This window comes from Aethalodelphis obliquidens, unplaced genomic scaffold (assembly GCF_003676395.1).
Source record: "Aethalodelphis obliquidens isolate GAN/ISIS:26980383/991018 unplaced genomic scaffold, ASM367639v1 scaffold3, whole genome shotgun sequence".
Taxonomy (NCBI): Eukaryota; Metazoa; Chordata; class Mammalia; order Artiodactyla; family Delphinidae; genus Aethalodelphis; species Aethalodelphis obliquidens.
This window is the reverse complement of record NW_020837947.1, coordinates 3,347,298-3,373,480: the sequence shown is the minus strand read 5'-3', so window position 1 is coordinate 3,373,480 and position 26,183 is coordinate 3,347,298. Positions and strand designations below refer to the sequence as shown.

Below are 26,183 nucleotides of genomic sequence, written 5' to 3'. Positions count from 1 at the left end.
ATGGGAATATAATTTGATAAGTTACATTTATGTATCTATAGTCTTTCCATTGATATATAACTTTGAGGATTAAACATCCATCGTCGAACATTGAAAACAATTATACTCCAATAAAGATGTTAAAAAAAAAAATCCATCGTCAAAAAGAAGCACCCTAATCTGATTACAATTTACAGCTTTTTGGTAAATCTTCACAGGAAGAATGCAGGCAAAAGCAGCCCTGACAGGAAACCTCACATTCCAGACGTACCGTGGGCTCAAGTGAATCCCAGGAACGGCAGCTGTCTGTTCCCGTCTACTTCCCACAGTAAATGCAACACTCACTATTCAAGCAGAGAAATCTGCTACACAAGCAATTATTCTACAAAAACTGGATAGGCTGTTTATGCACCCACATGAAAATAGATGTGAAAAATTAACTGGAGGTATAGAAATCAGCTTCCTTCTGACGCCACCCATTCGCTTGCTCTAGTGTACAAAAGCCCTGCTTCCCAAACCAGCCCCGGGCCCAGACACCCTTCACCCCAGGAGGAAGGCAGGGCAGGCTACGGGGAGGGCGTGGCAATGTCAAAACCTCCACTCAGGCTGAGTGACTGTCACCAAGCCACTTGACACCTCAAAACCAATTTTATGATCTGCAAAACAATAGTTTGCCTCTCTAGCAAGATGGCTATGATCACACTTGAGATAATTAACCTGAAAATCCTCAATAAAGGAAATAATAGCTGATATGCATTCAGTGCATTGCCCTGACTCCAATTATTTAAGTAGTTCAATTTAAGAACAAAGTACTTCTTTGCATTCGATATTATAAATGAGATAAATGGGGCAAAAAGAAGTTATACAACTAACTGCTCACAGACAGTAAGTGACAGGTCAGGGCTGAGGCACTTCCCCACCTGAACCAAAGTGCAAGTACGAACGCCAAGGGCAGGAACACGGCTGACACAGAGAGAACCGGCAAAAGAGTGGCCCCCTGCCTCCCCCGGGCTTCCATTCCTCCAGCCACTGCCCACATCGTCCACCCACCCAGTCCCGCCCAGGCTTCGAGGTGTGTTTATGACCAGATAAATCTATCGCTGACATGCACCGACTGTACTTGACCATGAAAGACTGGGTGCAATCTGTTCCGTCCCCAAAACTAAGCTTTATGGTGGATGGCAGTGACGTACACACACAGGCTTTGGAAAAGTACCCGTATCTGCCATGAGAAAACAGATGCTACCTCCAGTCAATATTCAGTAAGTACTCTTTGGAGCACCTGCTGTGTGTCAAGCAGCATCACAGGACCACAAACACAAAGGCCGCATGTTTAATGGTGTGTAAGAGGCTTTGCCCCAGTACTACAAACTTCTTCTTATTTCTTCTTATCCAAACATGCGGAGAAGAAGAGCAAGGGCCAGGCACCCCCAGACCTGAGTGTGCAGCTCCCAGGCACAGGCAGGAGATCCTCCCAGATTCGCAGGAAAGCCTTTCGAGAGTTCTCACTGAATTCCCTGGGCAATGATATTTACAATAAAGGCAGGGTGCCAAAGCAGAAGGCAAACTCTGGCTTGAATTCCCTACAGCCAAAAAATAATTTCTAAAAACGTGCCTTTTCTACCTCTTGAAGTAAGAAAATGCTTTTTAGCAATTATTCTCCATAATCCCACTTTCCCATAGGTCCTCATTTCCTCCATCCAGTACTTGCTGTTAGTAAATGCTGTCAATAACTTCGTTTCTAAAAATGGGTCAGGATTTCTTTATGCTGAGGGAAAAGGTCCAACTCAAAATGGATATCTAATCAGATTCTAAGATCATGCCTTTTGTGAAATGCCTCAGAGTAAAGCCTCCTACTTTTTGCCAAAAGAAAGAAAGAAAGAAAGGAAGGAAGGAAGGAAGGAAGGAAGGAAGGAAGGAAGGAAGGACGAAAGAAAGAAAGAAAGGAAATTATTTTAACCTTTTCCATTTGGAAATGATTCTAATATGCAGCACATCCACCCTTCCCTTTTATTTCCACTTTACAATTCAGAGTAAGCACAGTAGGAGTCAAAACTAAATGCAAAGAAATTTTAACAAAAAGGAAGGAAGGAAAGGAGGGAAGGAGGGAGGGAAGGAGGGAGGGAAGGAGGGAGGGAAGGAGGGAGGGTAGAAGGAAGGAAGGAAGGAAGGGCTCAGTTATTTTGATATCAAAGAAAACCTATCATTAAAAGAAAAATAATTTAATTTTCGTATACCAGTTACTGCACTGTTGTGTTGCATTCTGAAAGGACACACATAATCCTATTCCTCTGCTCAGATCACCTCATCTACACTGGCGTTTGGGATAGAACACTTACACTGTATATTCTACGCTGTTAACATAACTACACAGATAAATGCAAAGAGAGTAAGATTTTTAAAAAGCATATACTATAAAATCTTAAAACTTGATCATTTAAATATATACTAGTCATACTGGTAAAAGTTAAGTTCATTATCCCAAGGTTAAGTCACCCACACTGTACAAGGTATGTATTTAGTTGCCCGCCTAGCAATCTAAAATAGAGCCTGTGAACAACAATGGCAAATTAACTACTGTACTGAGGGGGGGCTGGTCTCTGAGGGCCTAGAGCACAAAACTGCCACTCAACCACTATATGACAGTGAGAACTATTAACTATATATTCTCTGTCCCCCAGGTTTTGTAACAATACCCTAAGGGTGCATCGCATTGGTGGTGAATTTTACAGTTTACAAAGCACTTTCACGTTCATTATTTCATCTTTATCCTGACCAAAAAGGGAGGAAGGAGACGGAGGGGCAGATAGTAAGATTGCCACCGTTTTCCAGATTGGGGAAAACCCTCGGAAATGAAGTGGTTTGCCCAGCCATCCATAACCAGCAGGTGGAGGGACCAGTGTTTAAACTATTCCGTATTCGAACTCCGGCCATTCAATTCCAAGGCATGCATTCTTTACATTACACTCTGATACCTGTATTTTATTGACTTGCTGCTATTATGACTTTTCATTCATTACCTTAGTTTGTACAACTGAAAACTCAGAAACTAATTTTATTTCTTATAGGAAGTCATACCTATTACAATTCTCAACTGCGATTAATAAAACATAAACAATGAAGGGAGACAAAAAATAACCTAGGTAACATCAAATGGAGCAAAGTTCTTTAAATTGCATGCATGTCACTCTTTTCCATTAGGATACAAGACATGCAGACAATGTGAAATTTCTAGATGTTGAAAATGCTTTTAAACAGCTAAGACATTTCAAATCATAAAAGTTCTGATGGCTTTTATATACCATTTTCTTTTAAATCTTTTAAAAGTCACATGCCTTTCTGTTTCTGTATTATTTTATATGTAATATTAAGATTTTACACCTTTTTCAAATCACCAACCATAATACATCATTTACTCAGTAAACACATATTAAACAAGTACAACTATACTATTCTTGGTTTGTAAAGGTTTAAAAGTAAAAATTTCACGTTACTTATCAACAAATTGTACTGTGAAATTTAAACAAGCTTACTCACTTGATTCCAAAATGGCGAGAAAAGCGGTTAATTACTTTAGCACAAAGAAAATGTAAAGAACACAAAAACTAGTAAAAATTAAGGTGAACTTCCATGTAATAACCTATACATTACTATTAACTATTAGTAACTGCTGTGAGGCTCTCCCTCTTCCTCTCTTCCAAAAGTTCTTGTCACAAAGGACTGAAACTACACCAGATTCTCATCTGGATGTCAGATGTATAAAATAAAGTTTTGATAAACTATGCAATGTTGTTTCTGTAAGATCCAAATTTAGATCAAACCTGGATTGTGTAAATAATGGTCTATACATTTTTAATAAAAATTACTTATTAAAAATAGTTTATAAGTTTGGCAGAGAACAACATAATTCACCCAATAAGTACAATAACTTTATCCTGATTGTTACTTTGCCCAGCAGGCTCTCGGGAAATACTGAAAATGCACACACAGTCAGTGTCACTCGTCCAAGGTCACTACTCCAGTGACCATTCTCCACGCAGTCAGGAGTGACATCACCAAGCAGTGGGTGCACTCCATCCACGGGCAGGCCTGCAGTTCCCATATTTAGGGCTAGTAACCTGCACACAAATGTGGTGTCTGCTTTTCCTGACCAGAGGAGATGGAAAGCAAGCTGCCTAGGGACGGGAGGACAGGAGAGCCTCTATGGCTGATGCCCGTGGATCCACAGAGAAAAAAAAGGGGAAGAAAAACCTTCAAAGTTGCAAGAAAGATAAATAAAAATGCACAGTTGTCTGAGATTATTAATTAAAAGAGCCTATAGACCCATAAACCTTAAGAGTTCTTTAAGACACTCCTGTATTATAAAAGAACAGTAATTGATGCTCACAGGATAAAAGGGAAAATATGAGATTAACAACACACATCTAATAAGGTAAGAAAGGCATCACACATTTTTGGAAGATTTCTATGTAAAATAAATTATGAAAAGTAGATGCTTTAAAAGTTACACATGAGGAATCTGAAAAAGGTTCCCCTCCCAGAAAGGCTGGATCACGGAGGCAGAGGCAGCCCATTTCAGGGTGGTAACGCACAAGGAGGTCACCATGCACAAGTACATCCAGGTACAGAAGCCAGCATGCAGCAAGGCTCACTGTGTCTACAGCGCTGGGGCCCAGGTCTGCGCCTCTGAGCCTCTCTTTGCTTACAATTTGTCCTCTTGGGACTATTTTAAGAACCAAAAGAGCAAACTTCCAGTTATAAAGTAAGTAAGTCACCGGGACAAAATGTACAGCCTAGGGAATACAGTCAATAATACTGTAATGACGTTGTAGGGTGACAGATGGTAACTAGACTTATTGAGTTGATCATTTCATAATGTATAAAAGTATCGAATCACTGTTATACACCTGAAACTAACATAATATTGTAAGTCAATTATACTTCAAAAAAATAACAACAAAAAAAAAACCATGTGAGATCATGAATATAAAACAATTGAACAAACTGAAAACGCCTCCAGGTCTGTAAAGCGCTGTTATCCCTGGAACTCTCCAGGTCACTGGAGGCCTCCACAGGCGGCTGTGGCAGCACTGCTGGCCGCATCTGCCCTCCGGCCGTCAACCCTCATTTTAAGGGCATGGCCTCCCGTGAATTTGGTTTCCTCATCCATCAGGGAGGTGCTGTCACAAACGCATGTGTGATCCATCTGTTCACTCTGCGGGGACTGCAGCGTGTCGCTGTGACGGTGACGAGACGGCCCCAAGACACCAGCTCCAGACACGTGCACCTGGGCGACAAGCGCCCTCTCCCCGGGTCTCTGCACCCACTGCTCCTCCTGCAGGGCACCTGCACTCCCCTCCCTCCTCCTCAGAGCATCCACACCGGCTAATCAGCCTCTTCCTTCTCTCTGTCTCTTCCCCAGGGGGTCAAAGGCGCAGTCTAGCTCAGCCCCTGGGCACACGGGTCCAGCATGCTGGTGTAGGTCTGCCTGGACTGCTGGACCACGGGCCACGGGGCTGTGGATGCTGCCAGCTTTGCTCACCTCTGTATCGACAACATGCAGCCCTCAAAACACACTCACTGGACTGAAGTGCATCAACGTGGAATTTCAAATAAACTTAGTGCACCACAGAGATATCCAGAGGGCGAGCTCTGCAAAGCAATCCCAAACAAGTCCCCCTGGTCATGACACCAGGGGTAGGAGCTGGTTGACAGTAGGAAGACAATTCTGGGGTCCTCTCTGGTCTTGAAGACATCTGTCAGCCAAACCTCAAGCATAATCCCCACCTGTCATCTTTACCCTTTTGGCTTTCCCTCCACCATTTAGGGCTTTCAGGTACTCTTAGGTGGGGGACACCACGGCCCAGGTAATTCACCCACGTGCAGCACGTCAGTTCAGGTCAAGGGCACCTTTCACATCTACTCACTCCTCTGCAGTGTATTTTACTTCCAGAAGAAACTGTACCCTCTCACGCATTCTTAGGTTGACACATAAGAGTTTTTATCCAGGTTTAAATAGATGTGAATGATACATGTTTCTTTTTTTTTTTTTTTACAACAAATATGTCTTACATGTATTTCTATCAAAACCTTGGAGCTGAGGAATAGTTCATTCAGTCTATGGAATCTGTCCACCACACAGCCGTACTGGAAAGCCATGCCAAGAAATAACTAAGTCAGACCTAATTTCGGTCTGAAAGAATTATTTTATAATCTAGATACACATTCTAACTTGCATCTCACTTCTGTGTTAGAATTCGAAGATGGAGGACGGATGGAGACACACAAGGAGCTCGGTAGTGATCAGTTAACGTGAGAAGCAGAGTCTCCACGTCCACAGGAGCTCTGCTCCCTTCACTCTCCCCGGACCCTCTCTCAGAGCAGAGCCTTCTCCCCCAGAGCTGAGCCTTCTCCCCCAGAGCAGAGCCTTCTCCCTCAGAGCAGAGCCTTCTCCCTCAGAGCAGAGCCTTCTCAGATGGTTCAGGACCCACGTCTACACCCCGGGGCAACAAGCCATGGTGAGACTCTGGATAGGAAAGTGGGAAGCCTTTCTTCTTTCGCAAGTGGGAGAAGCGCAATCGTGCAAGGGAAGCAAATTCATTTTTCAAGAGTCTATATGAACACTGAGGACATAGCAACTGATTTCTTTAAATCCTTTTCTTAAGTTCTTAAAACCTTTGCCCAAGTCCCCTCTTGGAAGTGGGTACACCAGTTTGAAGACAGCTGATGAGGAATTCCCACCATTTCGAGAGAGCCCTGGGGTCCTCCTGTCATCTCCCCTGAGCGAGGGCATTTCCAGCATCCCTACAGGCTGCCTTTACCCCTGGGCATACACACATGTGAAGACAGGCCCAGTGGTTTCCCCTCAGGCTTCTCCTTTAATGTAGCCATTACATAATTCATTCATCACTATTACACATGCACTGTAATAATAATAACAGTTTATCACATGTAATGTATATATATTATTACACAAATATATTTAGCATGCATTCAGTATGTAAACCCTGGAAAAATTTCCCTAACATATCTAAATAATAAGTCAGGCTGCATATCCAAATCTTCCCTAGGATCCGTAATCAATACATTAAGAAAAAAAGAAAGACGGGCATGTATGTATGTGACAACAGGGGTTTCTTGACAAATTGGCCATTCTGAGTACTAGGTCATTGGCCTCTGTGTAAACTAATTAGTTATCCCCAAAAAAGGATATATCAATATCATCTCTCCAAGCCAGTTCAACTGTACAAAAAATTTAAAGCATTCTGCCAAAAGAAATTACGCATACCCCATATCCTCAAGTCCATGCTCTAGTAGGTCTGTGTAGCTAGTGGGAAGCAGCCACAGAGAATAGGGAGCTAGCTCGGTGCTCTGTGACCACCTAGAGGGGTGGGATAGGGAGGGTAGGAGGGAGACACAAGAGGCAGGGGATATGGGGATATATGTATACGTATATAGCTGATTCACTTTGTTATACAGCAGAAACTAACACACCATTGTAAAGCAATTATACGCCAATAAAGATGTAAAAAAAAAAAGAAACTAGAGCTCTTCAAGTCCATGCTCTAGTAGGTCTGTGTCTTTATTCCCATCTGGGGAGGGGAAAGGGTAAGCTGGGACAAAGCGAGAGAGTGGCATGGACATATACACACTACCAAACGTAAAATAGATAGCTAGTGGGAAGCAGCCGCATAGCACAGGGAGATCAGCTCGGTGCTTAGTGACCACCTAGATGGGTGGGATAGGGAGGGAGGGAGACGCAAGAGGGAAAAGATATGGGAACATATGTATATGTATAACTGATTCACTTTGTTATAAAGCAGAAACTAACACACCATTGTAAAGCAATTATACTCCAATAAAGATGTTAAAAAACAAAAACAAAAAAAAAAAACTAGAGCTCTTCGAAATCTTTCTTCAAGGGAAACGTAGTAATTAAGAGAACCACTGGAGTCAGAGGTGTGAGTGCAGGGTGATTTCACAGCAATGCAACCACACCCTACTCTGGGAAACCTACAGGAGTGGCCAGCTGGGACCCCTCAACCTCCCACTGGCTTCAGCCAATCACTGGACTCCACCCGAAGCCGCTACCAAACCAACCACAAATGGTTTCACAGACTCTTCCACTTGAGGACGATAGCCTTACATAAGGTAAGAAAGGAGAATAAAGGAGGCAAAGTCACCCAGCAATGGAAACCACTGGGTTTTCAGGTCAAATCCTGAACCCTGCGGCAGTCTTCTCAGGGAGAGGCCACACGGGCCCCCAGGACCAGCTCTGCGGCAGGTGGAGGCCCTGCAGCCCCAGCCCTGACGCTTCCTTACAGACCTTTCCGCTAAGTCACAGACACTTTTAAGAATCAGAGGCAATATTTTAAGGAATTCTGAAAACTGCTCTGCATTTTCTTGTCTCTCTTAATGCAAAAGAACTAAGCTGAGCCTCTGATACTTAACATAAAATCAAAATGAAAACATTACAAACCTAAACTTGTTACAATTCAAGAAAATCCCGAAGTGTTATGGCTTAGGTCTGCTCTTTCTTCTTTGGGGAAAAGTACTGAAGGGAAGCTAACATGTATTGACCACCCATTTTACAGATAAGCAGAGCTTAGCTCAGAAGTTAAGCAGAGCTGAGATCTGAACCCAACTTTTTTTCCAAAGTACATGTTTCCAGTGCACCCTCCTGCTTCTCGGAAATCCTTCACTCATTCAATACACACTTAGTGAATGATTCCTACTGAAGACTCCGCTGGTCATCTGAGATATAAAGACAGCAAACTTCAAGCTCACAGTGTCAAGGAAGGACAGATGAACAGGTGAGCAATTTCGGCATCATGACAGAGTGATCACCCAGGTCTCCATACAAAGACCAGAACGATGGGGAAGGAGCCTTTGCCACGGCCGCACCGCTGAACGCCCGTCTGGAATTTCTTTTAATTTTTATGAACTATTCTCTGCGGTAAAGCAGAAGCCAATTCAGTATTTTTTTTTAAATATACATGTCTACTACATAGTATTAAAGAATTCCAAAAGATCATAACAGATAAAAGTGTAATTCCTCAAATTATTTGTAAAGTTTTCAATGAAAATGAGATAACTCGTTGACAGTTTCGTTTCAGATAAATGTAAACCAGATGTAGAATGTTTTTTTAAAATAGTTCCAAGTGTAGCCTCAAAATTCACCCTTAGGGAGGTAACTGTTCATGGGCACATTCTCACCTTTCTCCAAGTCAGAGCCTATTAAATTACAGAAGAAAAATGTAACACATACATAGGACTAACTAAGACCATTCACGTAGTTAACTAAGAATATAGACCAAAACTCTACAGAAGTCTGAAGCGTATAAAGAGCCAGGTGCAAAGTAACAGTATACGTACAAACCAAATCTAATCTATCCTGTCCTCTGGATTCAGGCCCAGACGTGGGAGCTGCATCCTGGGCCGGCACACGCCCCACGTGAGGCCTGTCCCTGCGTCCGGGGCTGCTGCACTTTCCCACTCAACTGAAGCAGCAGGGAGGCCCCACAGAAACGTCCCTCTTTAGTCAGGCCAAGTGAGAGTGAACAGTTCAGGGACACGAGAAAATGGAGGTCAAAGATGTTGCAACTGCAGAGGCTCCACAAACGGGGAAAATGATTAGATTAGCCGTTCAAATAATAGATTCCCCTAAATGCAAGAATTCTAATGACAATCACTGTTTTTCAGTTCTTTCTCTTTCCAAAAATTCTTCCCTTTTATTTTCAACACACTTTCCTTTAACTCCTTGCCAAGAAACTGGAATTGCTCTAAGGCTCCAGCCATTTCCTGGTATCAGTGTTTCCAGAAGCTGTACTTCCTGTAACGACAAAGAAACACCTTTCCCAGCCAATCGGATGCTTTAGGCAGCCTTTTTCTTCATTTCCCTTTGCCACTTGACCATCTCCCTGGCCAAATGATGCCCTCGCAGGGCTGCCGTGCTTCCCTCCCAGCAAAGCCTGTCTCACAGGGTTAGCTCAGAGCCCAGGGACGTCAGGACAGCGAGTGTACTCTGGCACTAACTCTGTTCAAGGCGCTATTGCCAACAATGGACACACATCATCTCATTTCATCTTCGCTCCAACGTGGGCTTGCCTAACTCCACAAGCACCATGTTATGCTGTGTCCTCGGCATCTGCTTAACAAACAGCGACACAGACCCATTTCTCAACACCCCAGACTCTCTGCTTTTCCTTACTGAGAAGTCGCCAGTCCCACCACGCTAGGAAATACTGACCAGGGCCAGCAGTGTATCAACAAAGAAAGAAAAAATGAACAAGAGTATGAACTGTTCGTATCTCTCTCCACACACACCCCCTCCCCAGGGCAGATCTCTGTCTCATAATGACATCTGCAAAAAGACTGTGTCGTCCCACACCCTGGTACCTTGCTGTAATAGCAATATGGGGTACTTCTCACCAGACCATAACCCAGATACAAGAAGCCGTAATAATCTGGAATCTTGAAAATCTGGCCAGGATACATTAAAAAAAAATGTGCCAACACAGAACAAAAAGAGTCCAAAAATCACTTAGGGAAAAAAATGACAAATTTCCTAATGATGGCCCATTTGACAAAAAGAACAGAACAGTTACAAGACACATAGGTGCCAAAACTCTACAGCTATGGTAGGATCTTAGAAGAAATGCAATTAAACTAGAGCGTTAACGTTAATAAATAACCTTTAGGGCTTCTGGTGGCACAGTGGTTGAGAGTCCGCCTGCCGATACAGGGGACGCGGGTTCGTGACCCGGTCCGGGAAGATCCCACATGCCGCGGAGCGGCTGGGCCCGTGAGCCATGGCCGCTGAGCCTGCGCATCTAGAGCCTGTGCTCCGCAATGGGAGGGGCCACAACAGTAAGAGGCGTACCGCAAAGAAAAAAAATAATAATAATAACCTTTAACACAGAGGCATTCCCAGCGACCTGAAAATCCTCTGAAAGTATCCGCAGTGCTCAGCAAAGGACTAGGATTCCACCCCACCCCACCCCAAACACACACACACACACCTGATGCACATGCCTCACTCCAGGAAAAAAGAGCAATAATCATCAGGGCTTTCCCTGAAAACCTGGCTACTATGGGAAAACCGTGCCTTCAAGAAAGAGGCTTAAGTCTGAGCAAGCTGACAATGTCTGCATCCCCAAGGCTAGGGTGTGTAGCATGGATTAACTGTGTCAAGACCCCGGAAGCATGAATATGTGGGTCAGAGAACTTGGTTAGGGTAGTAGAAGGCTGACATTTAAGGTTAGAAAAGGGTTTGCACAAAATCCAGTAACTAGGAAGGAAGTAGCAGCTAAAATAAAACCAATGGGTGGACTACAGGAGGAAATAATACTAAGCGATAAGACAAAGAAAAATGTCAACATTATACGCAGAACACAGGAAAATCAGCAGCGTTGATAACTAAGGAGGTTAGAAAGAAACCCACTTAGATACTGAGAGAAATGGCGAGTATTAACTTTAAACCCAAAATAAAATCAGAGAATAGATCAAACGTGAGGATCTAAAGAATGTTTCCACCACAAAGGCACAGCCAGAAGGAGGGCTCTACCCTTGCTGGTCAGCGAGGTCTCTGAGGTCAAGGGCAGGCTTCCATTGGTCCCGCCAGACGGCTCCCACAGCGGCTCAGCACATACATGTCTGCTGAGGAATGAATGCATGAGTTCACACTGTCCCTGCTCAAAAGGAAAAATCCAATCACTGTAACGAGAATAAATTATAATGAACTGCTGTGGCCCCTGTTGAGGGGTATTATTAAGTTGCAAGACAACTCGAAGCTACATTTCCACTCACTTAAGAAGCGCTAAGATGTAAAACCCACGTTTTCACAGGGAAGACGTTCAGTTTCTTGCCAAAATGTAGTGATTTCTACCAGATGAAGCTGGCTGGGCAGCTCTCCAACAGTGTAAACAATAGTTCATATCTTAAATGTGAATCCATAGACTCTATCAGAGTCAGAAATTACATTAAAATAGAAGTGATTTTTTTTTTCCATTTTCAAATCTGTGCATGACGTAGAAAAGGAGTTGGTAAGTATGAGAGGTATTGATGCATGTGACTTTTTTTTTTAATATTCATGGTTTGACATTTTGAGATCTTGTGTAGGAGAAGTAAGTGGGAGGCTAGAGAAAGGCAGAAATCAAGTGAACAAACTTCAGGGGCTGAAAAATCAACTATGATCTCAATAGGAGGACAATAAAAAAAAAAAGGATAACGTCAACCACAAAGTAGGACGACTACAATTAGTTAAACGGCATCGCAGTAAAATCGTACTTATTTTTAAATTTAATTTTTGAATGGGTAATAAATTGTTATTCAAAAATCAAAAAATATAAAAGGTATACACTAAAGTCTCCCTACAAATCCCTTTCCCAGCCCCTCAGTTCCCACTCCCGCCATCTCCACCAGTCCTGCAGAGAAAGTGCTGTGCGCACTTCCCTGAGTTTCTGCCCCGTTTCTTTATGCAACACAGACACACACAGGTATACACTTTTATTGTCCTTTCTAACACAAAAGTGTGTGTGTACATGTGTGCATTGCTTTACGCTTTGCTTTTTTCATGTAGCAATGTATCTGGAAGAGCTTTAGTACCTTTGTTTCACTGTTACAGATTTTATTTAGCCAGGCCCCTACAGGTAGGCCTTCAGGTGCTTTCTTCAAACGTTCTCTTCAACCAATGCTGCAATATATTAATACCTTGTTAAATCATCTTGCCCAAGTGTGAGTCTATCTGAATGATAAATTCCCAGAAGTAGAATTATTGATTCAATGGGTACATGCATCTTTAATACCGATCGATACTGCCAAATTGCCCACTTCCGGGGCTGTACCAGTGGATGTTCCCACCAGGAATGCATGGTAGTACCTGCTTCCTCATAAAACTGCCAATAGCGTGTTATAAAATTTATTAATTTCTGCAAACCCGACAGGAGAAAACGGTACCGCAGTGTGATTTTAAATGGCATTTATCTTATCATGAATGAGGTTGAGCATCTTTTTGTTCATATCCTTCGACTAATTTTTAATTGGGTTGTTCTTTTCCTTAAGCATTTCTAGGAGCTCTTCATATGTTAGGAAGGTTGGCCCTATGCTGTGATGTGGGATATTAGTTTTTTTCTAGAGCTGACGGTTAAGAACAGTTTGGTGCTGCTGGAGCCCTAGCTGTCCTGTAGGAAGCAGGATAGAGACAGCACAGGAAGTCAGAGGGCGTCACCGCATGGGAGATGTGCAGGAATATATTGTGATTTTTGCTTATGGTATTTAGGGCCATCAAGGTGTTTTTGCTAATGTAGACTCACTTCTCCATCTTTTCTTTATTTACTTCCAGATTTTGAGTCACATTTAAAGGCTCTTCCTACTCCAAGGCTACAAAGGAATTTCCTCATTTTTCTTCCTTCTATGGTACATTATTTTTTTTAATTTTTTTTTACATCTTTATTGGAGTATAATTGCTTTACAATGGTGTGTTAGCTTCTGCTTTATAACAAAGTGAATCAGTTATACATATGTTCCCATATCTCTTCCCTCTTGTGTCTCCCTCCCTCCCACCCTCCCTATCCCACCCCTCTAGGTGGTCACAAACCACGGAGCTGATCTCCCTGTGCTATGCGGCTGCTTCCCACTAGCTATCTATTTTACGTTTGGTAGTGTATATATGTCCATGCCACTTTCTCACTTCGTCCCAGCTTACCCTTCCCCCTCCCTGTATCCTCAAGTCCATTCTCTAGTAGGTCTGTGTCTTTATTCCCGTCTTACCCCTAGGTTCTTCATGACTTTTTTTTTTCTTAGATTCCATATATATGTGTTAGCCTACGGTATTTGTTTTTCTCTTTTGGACTTACTTCACTCTGTATGACAGACTCTAGGCCCATCCACCTCATTACAAATAACTCAATTTCGTTTCTTTTTATGGCTGAGTAATATTCCATTGTATATATGTGCCACATCTTCTTTATCCGTTCATCTGTTGATGGACACGTAGGTTGCTTCCATGTCCTGGCTATTGTAAATAGAGCTGCAATGAACATTGTGGTACATGACTCTTTTTGAATTATGGTTTTCTCAGGATATATGCCCTGTAGTGGGATTGCTGAGTCGTATGGTAGTTCTATTTTTAGTTTTTTAAGGAACCTCCATACTGTTCTCCATAGTGGCGGTATCAATTTACGTTCCCACCAACAGTGCAAGAGGGTTCCCTTTTCTCCACACTCTCTCCAGCATTTATTGTTTCTAGATTTTTTGATGATGGCTATTCTGACCGGTATGAGATGATATCTCATTGTAGTTTTGATTTGCATTTCTCTAATGACTAATGATGTTGAGCATTCTTTCATGTGTTTGTTGGCCATCTGTATGTCTTCTTTGGAGAAATGTCTATTTAGGTCTTCTACCCATTTTTGGATTGGGTTGTTTGTTTATTGTTATTGAGCTGCATGAGCTGCTTGTAAATTTTGGAGATTAAACCTTTGTCAGTTGCTTCATTTGCAAATATTTTCTCCCATTCTGAGGGTTGTCTTTTCGTCTTGTTTATGGTTTCCTTTGCTGTGCAAAAGCTTTGAAGTTTCATTAGGTCCCGTTTGTTTATTTTTGTTTTTATTTCCATTTCTCTAGGAGGTGGGTCAAAAAGGATCTTGCTGTGATTTATGTCATAGAGTGTTCTGCCTATGTTTTCCTCTAAGAGTTTGATAGTGTCTGGCCTTACATTTAGGTCTTTAATCCATTTTGAGTTTATTTTTGTGTATGGTGTGAGGGAGTGTTCTAATGTCATTCTTTTATATGAACCTGTCCAGTTTTCCCAGCACCACTTATTGAAGAGGCTGTCCTTTCTCCACTGTACATTCCTGCCTCCTTTATCAAAGATAAGGTGACCATATGTGCGTGGGTTTATCTCTGGGCTTTCTATCCTGTTCCATTGATCTATATTTCTGTTTTTGTGCCAGCATCTATGGTATATCTTTAAATATATATTTAAATGTATGATCCATATGGAATTTATCCTGGAGGTATAGTAAAAGGTATGCTCTAATTTTATTTTTTTTCCAGATGACTACCTAGTTGTCCCCAAATCATTTATTCAGTAGTCTATGTCTACTCCTCCTATATGAGATGACACTTTTAAAATATATTAAATTCCTTTATGAGTCTGGCTCTGTTCTAAGGCCTTTCTATTCTGTTGTACTGGTCTGTCTATTCACACGCCAGTACCACATTGTTTTAATCACTGCAGTTTTATTAAAAAAATAATTAGATGACATATTTAATCATGAGACACAAAGAGTATTATCCTAAAAAGGCGTGATGACTGAGGACACAAGAATGTTTTTCAAAGTAAACTTCTAGTCCTGGGAGAAAAAGAAAATGTGAAAATGTATATAATGCTAATAGCAAATATAAATATATAATTACCAAATCTAGAAAACCATAGTAATCAAGCCCTTCTGGATATCATTTTAGATGTTTATTTTGGAAGCTGCTAAAACTCCAATACAGAAGCACACAGTTGCGTCACGCACAGAGAAGTAAACTTGAATACCACACACTCATGGTGCTTTGCTCCAGCAGTCACCTGCTCTTCATGCAAAATTGCTCCTTACAGAGTACTTACCAACTTACAAGTTCAAATATGCTTGTATTCTTTTAAATAATTCATCACATCCAAACACATGGCATTGTTTCAGCACTTCACAAGCAACACTTTCTCGTTCCTAGTGTAGAAAATGTTTTCGTCAAAGTAAAAAGCTCTTTATCACCGCCTCAGGAACTAAAGCTGAGGCATCCAAAATGCTCTACACACTCATGCCCCACTCCTCCTATCGTCTCCTGGTGCCGCCCCTGGAGCTCCCCATCCAGCAGCTCAGGCGGACAAACACGCTGTGCTCTCAGTAACCCGGAAGCCCTGGTCATTGGTGCCAAACAGTGTACTTGGATCACATGAAAAAGAAAAAAGAATCAAGTGGAATTTCAAGTTATGTTAGCGAAATGTATCAACCACATTACTTACTTTATTATTCCCTTCCTTCGCAAAAACTAACGTTTTTAAAGGACCGCTTTGATCGTTTTCTCCCGTTTAAACACCTTCACTTACTCATACATTAGACTTGCTGTGCTTTGCACTGTGCTAGGCACTGAGGTTAAGAAAAAGAATAAAACATGCTGCCTGCCCCCAAGGAGCACCCGCAAGCGTGGATGACTACAAGCGCCGGGCATTAGGGAGACACGGACGGGGCCGGCGAGCAAGCTGGGGAGCGGGGCGGGACTCCAGGGGTCCCCGCAGCTGGCATCGGGGAGGAAACCCTGTCGCAGGAGACGTCATGACCTGGGCCAGGAGCTCAGGATATCAAGCAAATGGCCCTGTGGACAGTGGGCGGTGGATGCCATTAAAGAGTGTTCTTCACACCTACGCACTCCTCCATCCGCTGTCCGTGATGGCCTTTTATCTTGTCCGCATCCCTCCTTGAAGGCAAGGATGGGTCTGGACATATCCATTACTGGTGATTACGACAGCAAGTGGTACACAGCAGACCCGCGATAAACATGTGTGTGCCACGCCATCTGATGACACTGTGCTCCTCGGCACCTCCCACCCCTTCCCCGGTGACACATTCGAACGACCTCCGGGGAGGACCTGACAGTCTTTCCTTGCTCCATCCTACCAGCTTTACCTTCGCTTCTCTTCTGCGTGAAGCCCTCACCACCATCAAATCATCCCACTTCCTGTTTCCTGGATTCGGACTGTAAGTTCCTACCTTCCTGCCTCTGTCCAGGGCCTTGCTCAGCTCCACATACCAAACACTTTCTCCCTCAAGACACCTCTCAGATTTCATCCCACTGGGCCCTTTTCACCAAGATGTGTACTGAGAGCTTACAAGTGTTCAGCGTACTCTGTGTGTGCACAGGCTCTCTGCCAGTCCCCTCTCACGCAAGCCTCTCTACACACAACTGATGGATAAGTCTTCCTCAACTGTTCCTTCAATTAGATCAGTTCCCTTCTAAAAAGTTCTCAATCGGGCTTCCCTGGTGGCACAGTGGTTGAAAGTCCGCCTGCTGATGCAGGGGACACGGGTTCGTGTCCCGGTCCAGGAAGATCCCACATGCTGCGGAGCGGCTGGGCCCGTGAGCCACAGCCGCTGAGCCTGCACGTCCGGAGCCTGTGCTCCAAAACGGGAGAGGCCACAACAGTGAGAGGCCCGCGTACTGCAAAGAAAAAAAAGTTCTCACTCATTCCCATCCCCCAGCTAACCATCCAGTCACTAGCCCATCCTCTCCAGCCTGGACAGGACCCTCGGTCGTGCTCTCGACTCCTGCGTGGCCCCGGGCAGCTCGTCCCCCTCGGGGCTGGCCCTCCCACTCCACTCACTCCCAGATGCCCACAAGGTTGTCCAGTCAGGGAAGTGGGAAGAGAGCATCCTGTGAAGGTGCTGTAATTCTCCCCGTTCCCTCTCTCCACCCAAACCCTTCTCAGCACCCACACCTGCTCTTCCCACCGTTCTCTCTGAGGACAAGGTCCCCTTGCTGTGCCAAGCCTTCTCGTGCCCACTACATTCCATTCCTCCCAGCTTCTCTAAGGTTCTATTTGTTCTCTTTTTTCCTACTCTTCAAACTCCTTTTCCTCAACAAATAAACACTCTCCAGCCAGTCCTACGTGGGGAAAAGCCAGCTCTTCTCTCCCTGTAGATACGGGGTGACGTCTCCCCTTTCCTTCTCTGAGGACTACAGTGCCACACAGATGCGTCCCCACCGGCTCCTCGGCCCCTGAAGATGGCTCTCCGCCTCCGCCACTCCACTCGGAAGCCCTGGACAGAGGTCACTGGTGGCACCCTGGCTGCCTCTGTCCCGAGGTTCTTCTTCCAAATTGCACGGCACGTTCATCCTGGCCCGTTTCACCTCCGTGCTCTTGCACTCCTTCTCAGGGCTTCCACGGCTCCTTCTCTTCTGCCAGCTCTGACTCCTGCCCTTCTCTCACTCCCCGTTTACTTCAGGTTCCCATTCAGAACCATGGCTCCAACGCCCACCTGGAGAGTCACAAAGCTCATCAGCTCCCTCTGCAGGGTTCCCTCCTGTCACTCATCAGACTTGGGGAGCACCTACACCGCACCACACGACTGCTTCTTAGCCGACTCCATCGAAGCCCTCCCGGTCACGTAGAGCGTCTGCAGACCCTCAGGGGGGGACACAGCCCCAGGGTTTTAGACACCATGACTATAGTCTTTATTCTCCGGTCTTGGTCCATCAACCCTCTGATTTCCAGACTGACTTACCCAACCGCCTTCTTACCACCTCCACTAAACCGTGCAGCAGGCATCTCAGACTTGCCACAGCCGAGCGGGACGCCTGGTCCCTGGCGGCCCCCTTGCCAGCTCCCCGCGCTGGGCACAGTTCCACCTTGCGGCCTGTGCTCCAGCTAAAGCCTGGGCCCTATTCCTGGTCCTTGCTCCCCCTTATCCCAAGCAGCTGACCCGCCCGCTCGTCTGACATGTTCTAACGCCTCCCGAAGGTACGGGGTTCGACGGATTCCACCTCCGTCACCATCGCCCTAGTCCACGCCACCAGTGTCTCTTGTCCTGGCTACCGTGGTGGCCTTCGGGTCCTCCGTTTCCACCTCAGACCCTAGATTCACTCACCACACTGCACCAGAATGAACTTCTGAGATCACAAATCACACATCAGCCACCTGCTTAGAACCTTCCAGGACCTGCCCCTTGCGCGGGGAGTAAAGTGCACATTTTACAAAGTGCTGACCTGGCCCGAGGCACTCGTGGTCTTCATTCCACAGGTACGGTGTTCCCCTGGGTCAGAGCCCCAGCATCAAGGCCCTCGCTCGCTGCCTTGGGTCTCCCTCGGCCCGGGGCGTTCCTTCTCTAACACCTGCAGTTTAACCTCCTCTACCCAGAGAGACCCTCACGACCGCTCAAACCCGCCCACTCTCACGGCACTGGATCCTCCTGACCGGCTGTACGCCTGATCGCTCAGCGTCTCCACCATGGCACGTAGGCACCGACGACGCTCCGCCCAGGGTAGGGGCTCAGCGCCGACCCCTCTTTTCTCAGGACCCAGCCACCGCACGCAGCCCAAGCCCCCCGTCAGGAACCGAGCGGCCCTCTGCCCTCACCTCACCCGGCCGCCCGCCGTCCTCCCTGCCTCGGGCCGCCTTCCGCGTGCTGGCTGGCTGGCGCAGGCCCACCTCTTCTCGCCTGGGGGTGTCCGCCACAGGCCCGAGCCCTCTGTCTCCGTCGCCCACGAGCCCAGCTCCCCCACGGAAGGTGGGCTTCCTGCCTTCCTACCTTACCTCTTCTGTAGAGTCCTTCAAAGGGTAACTGTGAGGCCCTCGGCGTGAGTCCAGAAGAATCCTCTCAGCCTCGCCAGCCTCCCTCCCCAGGCCTCGCCCCACCTGCCTCCTGAGAGCAGCCTCCGATGTGCCTCCCCTGGCCAGAAAGGCTTTCCCCAGAACCCGGCTCCCCCCAGCCCTGGCTGGAAGCACCCTCCACCGCAAGACCCAGCGCATCTCCTCTGGAACCTTTCTGGAGCCCTCGGAGGAGACGGGGCTCAGCTCCGGGTCCTGGAGCGTCTGCACCGCCTCCACCGGGAACCTGCTTGTCAGCTGGCCTGTCTCTGTGCTCGGCCGTGCGCCCTTACCATACTGGCTCTTTCTCACCCACGGTGGAATTCTGGCTCCTCAGGACAGGGGCCAAGACCAAGGACGCTTGCGATGAGTGGCTTCAACTTCGGAGCTCCTTGAAGGCAGACACCACGCTGTCATTCATTTCCGCTCATCTTTGAATTTTCAACACAAATATCTGAGCTCCCTCCATATATGTGTCCGCCACCTTTACAGGCTCAGGGATGTAACCAAGGAAGACAAGCCACTGCCCTCAGGCTGGCACCAAGCTTGCCTTCTGCACAGGGAAGACAGGCAGATAAACAAGTGGGCCAGTAAATGAGCACGAGAACTCCAGAAAGTGGTAAATGCTACAAATAAAAACAGAGTGCTAGGTGTCCTCTGCCTCCTTTGTAAGAGTTGAGTGATTCTATCACTGTGGAGTTTTCCCTTAGACAGACATAGATCAGCTGAAGGAACGTGATTTACATTTTAAAAGGAAATTAAAATGTTTTGAATTAAAACTAAGAGTTCTCCTTTTAAGACAGAAATATTCCTTTCTCATGAAAATTATAGTTTCTTTCCTCCTGGGACCTCATGAGCTGCTTTTAAACAAACAAAAACTAACAGTGTATTAACTGGTAAAATGTTCACCACACCAGTTTAACCTGCTTTATCGTAAACGAACTCTCGTAATCATCTAGCACGCTGCATTTTGTGTGTGTGTGTGTGTGTGTGTGTGTGTGATGAGGACTTTTAAGATCTACTCTCTTAGCCACTTTCAAATATGCAGGACAGTCTTAGTAACTACAGTCACCACGCTACGTTACCATCACTTACTTATCTATCGCACTGCATTCATTTTTCTTAATGGGGTAGAAAAAGTTAATATATCAGGTTGACACTGTAGAAGGCACCATCTTCTACTGTTTCCACCATTGCTCATTTAAATTTTTAGGGATTATCTTTGTTCGTGGAAGCTTTCTGAAATTAGCAGAGGAATTTCATGAAATTAAAATTAATGAATCTAAATAGTTCCACCCACTTTAAACAGTTTGCCCTTTGGATGTAAGCCCTGATCACTCCAGCCAAAACACACGTAGGCACCTCCACTATGCCTGGTCATTTCCTGACCTGCACCCTGGCCTGGCAGGAAGAGTTCACAGCCTTCCTTTGCTGGTTACCTTGGTAGGTATCCCATCTATATTTCAGGTCCTTTGAGGGACTAGTTCTTATTATCTGCATCTCCCTAAAATGATTTGCACTGAATAGGTCCTCAATAATTACCTGTTAGTTGGCTATTAATTGAGTTATACCCAGTTTGGTTGCTGTGTTGTTGGCCTTGCACCCCTCTGCAGTCCCAGTCTCAACAGGTCCATAAAAACAGGTTCAACGTGAAGTCCAGGGCAGCTTCCACGCGGTAGACACATTTGCTCTTAAAAGGGATCATACTTATCTCGATTTGCTCAAGTGTTGGCCACACAGTATCTTAAGTCTCAAGAAACAGAGCAACAGTGGTCGGTGATGGATGCAGAGTATATTTAAAGTCTAGGATTCCTAGACACATACACATTTTCTCTTCGGAATATTTGAGAAATATACAAATTGTGTGAAGAAGTATTGAATATTTCCCACCTGCACTAACAAATCTCTCCTAGCTCGTTTTGCTTGCTGTCTCTGATCTCTCACTGACCAACAGTTTTCTTTTCTACAGCACTCTGCATCATTCGGAGCAGCCAACTGGTGAAACACACAGCAGCAGAGCGGTGGGAGCATGCGTGAGAGGGACAGAAAGACAATGACCTTCCTTTAACTTCTGGAAGTCCTTAAGGCAGGGTTCCCAACTCGACTGGTAAAGTCCTTGCCCGCCAGGTATATTTCCTGCACTACCCGCCACGGCACCAAGTGTACTCAAGGTAAGCTCTTTCCTCCAGAAGACTGAATGCAGCTCCTACTGGCCTATCGAAGCACAACTTCTTGGATTTCCTTTCCTGTGTGTATGTGCATGCGTACACACACACACACACACACACACACACACACACACACACACCGCTGCCAAGTGGACTTCTCAGTTCGCTCTGGGAGGATTTGGGCTCTCCCTGCACGAGGCTTGCTTTCTATTCCAACCAGCAACAACTCTCAGAGCAGTAAAGTGCTCGAGCCCAGTGCCTGAGGACAAGCTCAGAGGTCAGCAAAGAAAGGTAGACGGCAGATGAGGTGAAGTCAGCAACACCCTGATAGGGATGTAGAGTGACCACTGACCCTTCTAGCACTGGGCATCAATGCTGCACCTGCTTCTAGGAGCTCTCTTCTCCTGGTGGGTGACGTCCTCTTAGACCTCAGCCCGGCTAGGGCAGCGCCTGGCAAGTGGCAGTAGCTCTTAGTAAGTGTTTGCTCCGTGCGTTACTGAGCGAACCAGTGAATCTGTGTGAGCCAAAATGGACAGGAATGGAACTAGGATATTATACTTTTAAAACACAATTTGCTCTTTGATGCTGATAAAAAGCAGGCATTCCTACAAACAACAGTTGGACCCAGCAGCCTTTACATGACAACTTGCTTGTTAGACCTAGAGGAGATCAAACTGAAAGGGAAAAAAAAGAAATAAACACGCCAATCACGACACATCTGTATATGCTTGGGCATTCTTCCAGAATTCCAAAGTTTTCTCAAAAAGACTCACTTTTATTGACAAATATCAAAAAAGTCTGCCAAGCTTCAGGTACTTCAGTCATTCACACAAATGTGGCTTGTCACTCAGCAACAGACAGAAACAGAGTCCCCCAACGTGAAGGATACAAGGTCAGAGCAGAAACTGGCAATGGTCCTTAAAGTCGCCATCTAGCCTTTTTCCACTTTTGCAGTGAGGTGGGTCTAATAATAGATTTTACTTAAAAGAACCTTAGTATTTACTACTTTAGTAACATCCCAAAGAAGATTTTTATAACCTCTGGTTCCTATTCAAACCCCAAGCTACCTCTCTGTGACTTGGTTAGAGAAAAAGACAAACAAAAAAACCCAACAACTCCTGAGTCTGTATTCACTGGGCTTCTCCCTGTGGGAACTCCCCACAGAGGTGAGGGGCGTGGGAAATGGGGTCAGATGGCCCTCTTCTCCGGGTCCTCTGTCTCTCCAAAAGGAAAGTCTGCTAGGGATTCCCCTAGGACATCTCCATCCCACCTGAGCTGTTCATCTTTATTCTTCTCCCCAGTATCCCTCACAACCTGCCCCACCCTAGACAAACAGCAGTAACAACATACAAACTGAAACTTCGTTTTAGGAAAACCCCTGCACAGCTGGTCTCCCTAGCACAGCCTTCTTACCAAAACGTTCATATGCAAGATGTGGCAGCCTCTGACCCGCACACCCTCACTCCTCCTACCCCACCAGCTGCCAGCTGTAAAGAGTAGATGTTTATTTTTTACAGAAGGAAATCACTAGTGCAGGAGAAGGGGGGAAGACAGGAGCCCCAATTCCAGGCCCCAGACTAACCCAACACAAGTCAGAGCTGGTTGGGAGCTCCGTCCTCTCCCGCAACCTTCATTCAGTTCACGGCCACTAGGGCTCTGTTTCAGCAAATAAAAATGTCCATTCCTAACACATCCAAGGGCAGCTGGCGAGGCCACTCCTGCCCAGTCCATGTCCTCCCTGAACCGCAACATCTCTGAATTAATCAACACCCGCAGGTGGGGCCCAAGGGAGGCAGACCCCTGGGAGCTGCTGTGCGGGTCAGACTACGGGAGGCTACAGGATGGCGGAGTCAGCTGCGAGTCCAGGGCCCACGCCCCGATGTCCTATCGGGTCCACCGGCAGATATGAGCAGAGACAGCCGCCAGCGGCTCCACACAGCCAGCAAGCGAGAGGCCGCTGGACCACGCGGCCCCCTCGGACTGAACCTCGCCAGGGAGGCGGGATCTCTGGGCGGGGGGGGGCGGGGGGGGGGGGGGGTGGGGGTGCCAGGCAGCACAGTACACGCTCGCACGCCCAGGGGCTGCACCCCAAAGGCGCCCTACGGGCGGTGAGCCCAGACAAGTTCCGGCCGCGAGGAGGGGTTAGACCCCGGGTACCCAGGAGGCGCGGGCCGGCCGGGACTGGGGAGTGAGCGGCAGATGGGAGACGGAAGCCGCAACAGCAACCCTGGAAGAGTCTGCCTGGAGAAGGCGCCGCGGAAACGCGGTTCCCCGGCGAGAAGCAGACAAAGGCTCGGGTGCGCACGCGGTGGACGGTGGCGCCGGAGCCCCGCGCCTAGGGCCTCGAGGGGCCGCGCCCGCCCCGGCTGGCGCCGGAGTCGCCCGGTGTTCCGCGGGCGCGACCTCCCTCCCCGCCCCGCCCCAGGTCTCCGGTCCTCACCTCGCTCGCCCTCCATCCAAGACAACGGCGACCCCCTCCTCTGTGCACCCGGCGCCTCTTCCCTTAACATCTCCCGCCTCCTGCCTTCTAGCAAATATCTGCCTTGACGATTCTGCTCAGTCTTGTCCCCCTCCCCCGTGACACGCCTTCTGCCACCCCTGCTCCAGCGCGCTCTCAGCCCCGATCCCGGGGCTGGGGAGGCGGAGTGGCCGTGATCCCGGGGTGGGGGCTGGGGGGGGGCCGGGATCCGAACCGGCGGCACCTTTCGCCTCCACCCTCACGCCCCATTGTCCTTCCCCTTACCATCCCGACCACCAGCTAACCCCCAGGATCTAGAGAAAGTGGACTCTCGGCGGAGGCGCACCCACTTCCACGCGGCTAGTCCACGCTCTGGAACAGGGTCACTGAGGGGACCGGGGGTAGAGCGGCCAGGCGCCGACACCCAGCCCGGGGAACCGCGAGTGCCTTCACGTTTGGGAGCGCGGGGTCCCGGGGCCCTGGCCTGCCCTCCCCTATCCTGGGGACGCAGCGGGCGGGACCCCAAGCGGAAAGAAGCGCCTCGACTCCAGCCTAGTGGCCGCAGGCTAAAGAGAGGAGCCTGGCGTCAGTGGCCACAGAGTTGAGAGTATAAAGACGTGCAGGGCAAGCGTGGCCAGAAACAGCACCGGGACCCCGAGGCGGGCAGCACGTCCTGTTGTAAACGCTCGGCTCCCGCCGCTCTCCCGGTCACCCTTCTCCCGCACGCACGCGGAGCCTGGGAAACCCCGGTGTCCCGCCGCTGGCCGAGCCCCCCGCCCCTCCAGAGAAGCCCGCGGGCCGCCAAACTCTCCGGGCACACGCACCCTGCCGGCCGCCCACCGCGGGAAAGGTGGAGCCAGGCACTTACTGGGGCTCAGGAAACACTCCGTCAGCCTTCGGAAGCAGCTCGCATTATTAGAAGGTCCATCTTCCATGTCGGAACCGAAAAGCAGCGGGGACGCGGCGGCGAGGGCGGCGCCGGCGCCTCGCGGCCACCGCGGAGTTCGGCCGCCGCCGCCGAGGCTGGGACCGGGGCCGGGGCCGGGGCAGCCCCCGCCGGCGCCCGGGAAGCCGTGGGAGCCCGCGCGGAGGACCGCCGGGCCGAGCGGGAGCCGGGGCGGCGGCGGCGGCGGCCGGGGCCCGGCGCGAGCTGGCAGCAGCAAGCCCTGGAGCGCAGGGGAGAGGAAGAGCCGCCGCCGCTCGCCGCCGCGGTGACTGCTGCCGGGGGGGACGCTCAAGGGAGCTGCCTCTTGTCCTCCTCCTCCGCCGCCGCCAGCATCGCCGCCGCCGCCGCCGCCGCCGCGCCCTCCCTTCCTGGGAGACGCACGGGGAAGTGAAAGGCAGATGAGGAGGGGAGAAGAGAAGGAGGGGGCGGAGGGGGCGGCGGCCAGAAGTAAAAGGAAGATGGAGTGGAGGAGCGGACAGGGGAGGAGAAGGCTGGCGCGGAGGGAGCGCGGGCTGCGACCCAGCCGCCGCGCGCAGGCAGGGCGCCGGGGCCCCCCGCGGGGCTGGCGCGGCCTGCGGAAGAGGGGGAGGGCGCGGGGACACGGCGCGCTCGGCCCGGCCGCGACCAGGCTACTCGAGGGCCGGGCCCTGGACCGCTGCGCTCCCCCCGCCGGCTGCGCTGCCCCCGGGATCCGGGCGGAGTTTGCCGGGGCCGGGCTCGTCCCCGGCCGCGGGCAGGGGGGCCTGGGGGCGGGGAACGAGCGGCTCCACGGGGCCGACCATGGCCCTCCTCCTCGGGCCGCCGGTGAGGGCCGGCCGCGGGCAGGAGGGGCGCGCGGCGGGCCGGGACTCGGCGGGCTCCGCCCCCTCAGAACCAGCCCTCCGAGGCCACTCGGCCCGACAGTCAATCTAGCCCTTCTCTCCCTCTCGGCCCGGTCTTCACGTCGTGTTCCGCCCTGGGTGTGGGAGGACCTGAGGCGTGCTCCGGGCCGGGGCGAGGGGCTGCCGAGCAAGCGTGGCGTGGTGTGTGCGCGCTCCGCTGGCGGAGCCTCCGCGACTGCTCGAAAGCAGCGGAGAGAAGCGCCGCAGTGCCGCTGCCCGTGGAGGCGGCAGCGGCTGCAGAAGACGCCCACTGGCGGAGCTGGCGCTCCCCACGCCGCCACCGCCCGCGCCCACGTAGCGCGCCCCGCAGCTTCTCGGCCTCAACGCGCCGGGCCCCGCACCCCGGCGGCTCTCTGCTAACAGTGCGCCCCAGGCCCGGGAGGGAGGACCGAGAAAC

General features: G+C 48.5%; 1 protein-coding gene across 1 annotated transcript in view; it reads right to left on the bottom strand.

Annotated features, from left to right (window-relative positions):
• Positions 1 to 25,630, bottom strand: part of PDE10A (phosphodiesterase 10A) — a 296,868-nt gene extending 271,238 nt beyond the window's left edge. The window contains exon 1 of the mRNA XM_027081576.1: positions 24,828 to 25,630. Within this exon, the coding sequence (XP_026937377.1) occupies positions 24,828 to 24,894 (67 nt within the window). The 5' untranslated portion in view covers positions 24,895 to 25,630. The remainder of the gene's footprint in view (positions 1 to 24,827) is intronic.
• Between the last annotated feature and the right edge of the window lie 553 nt (positions 25,631 to 26,183).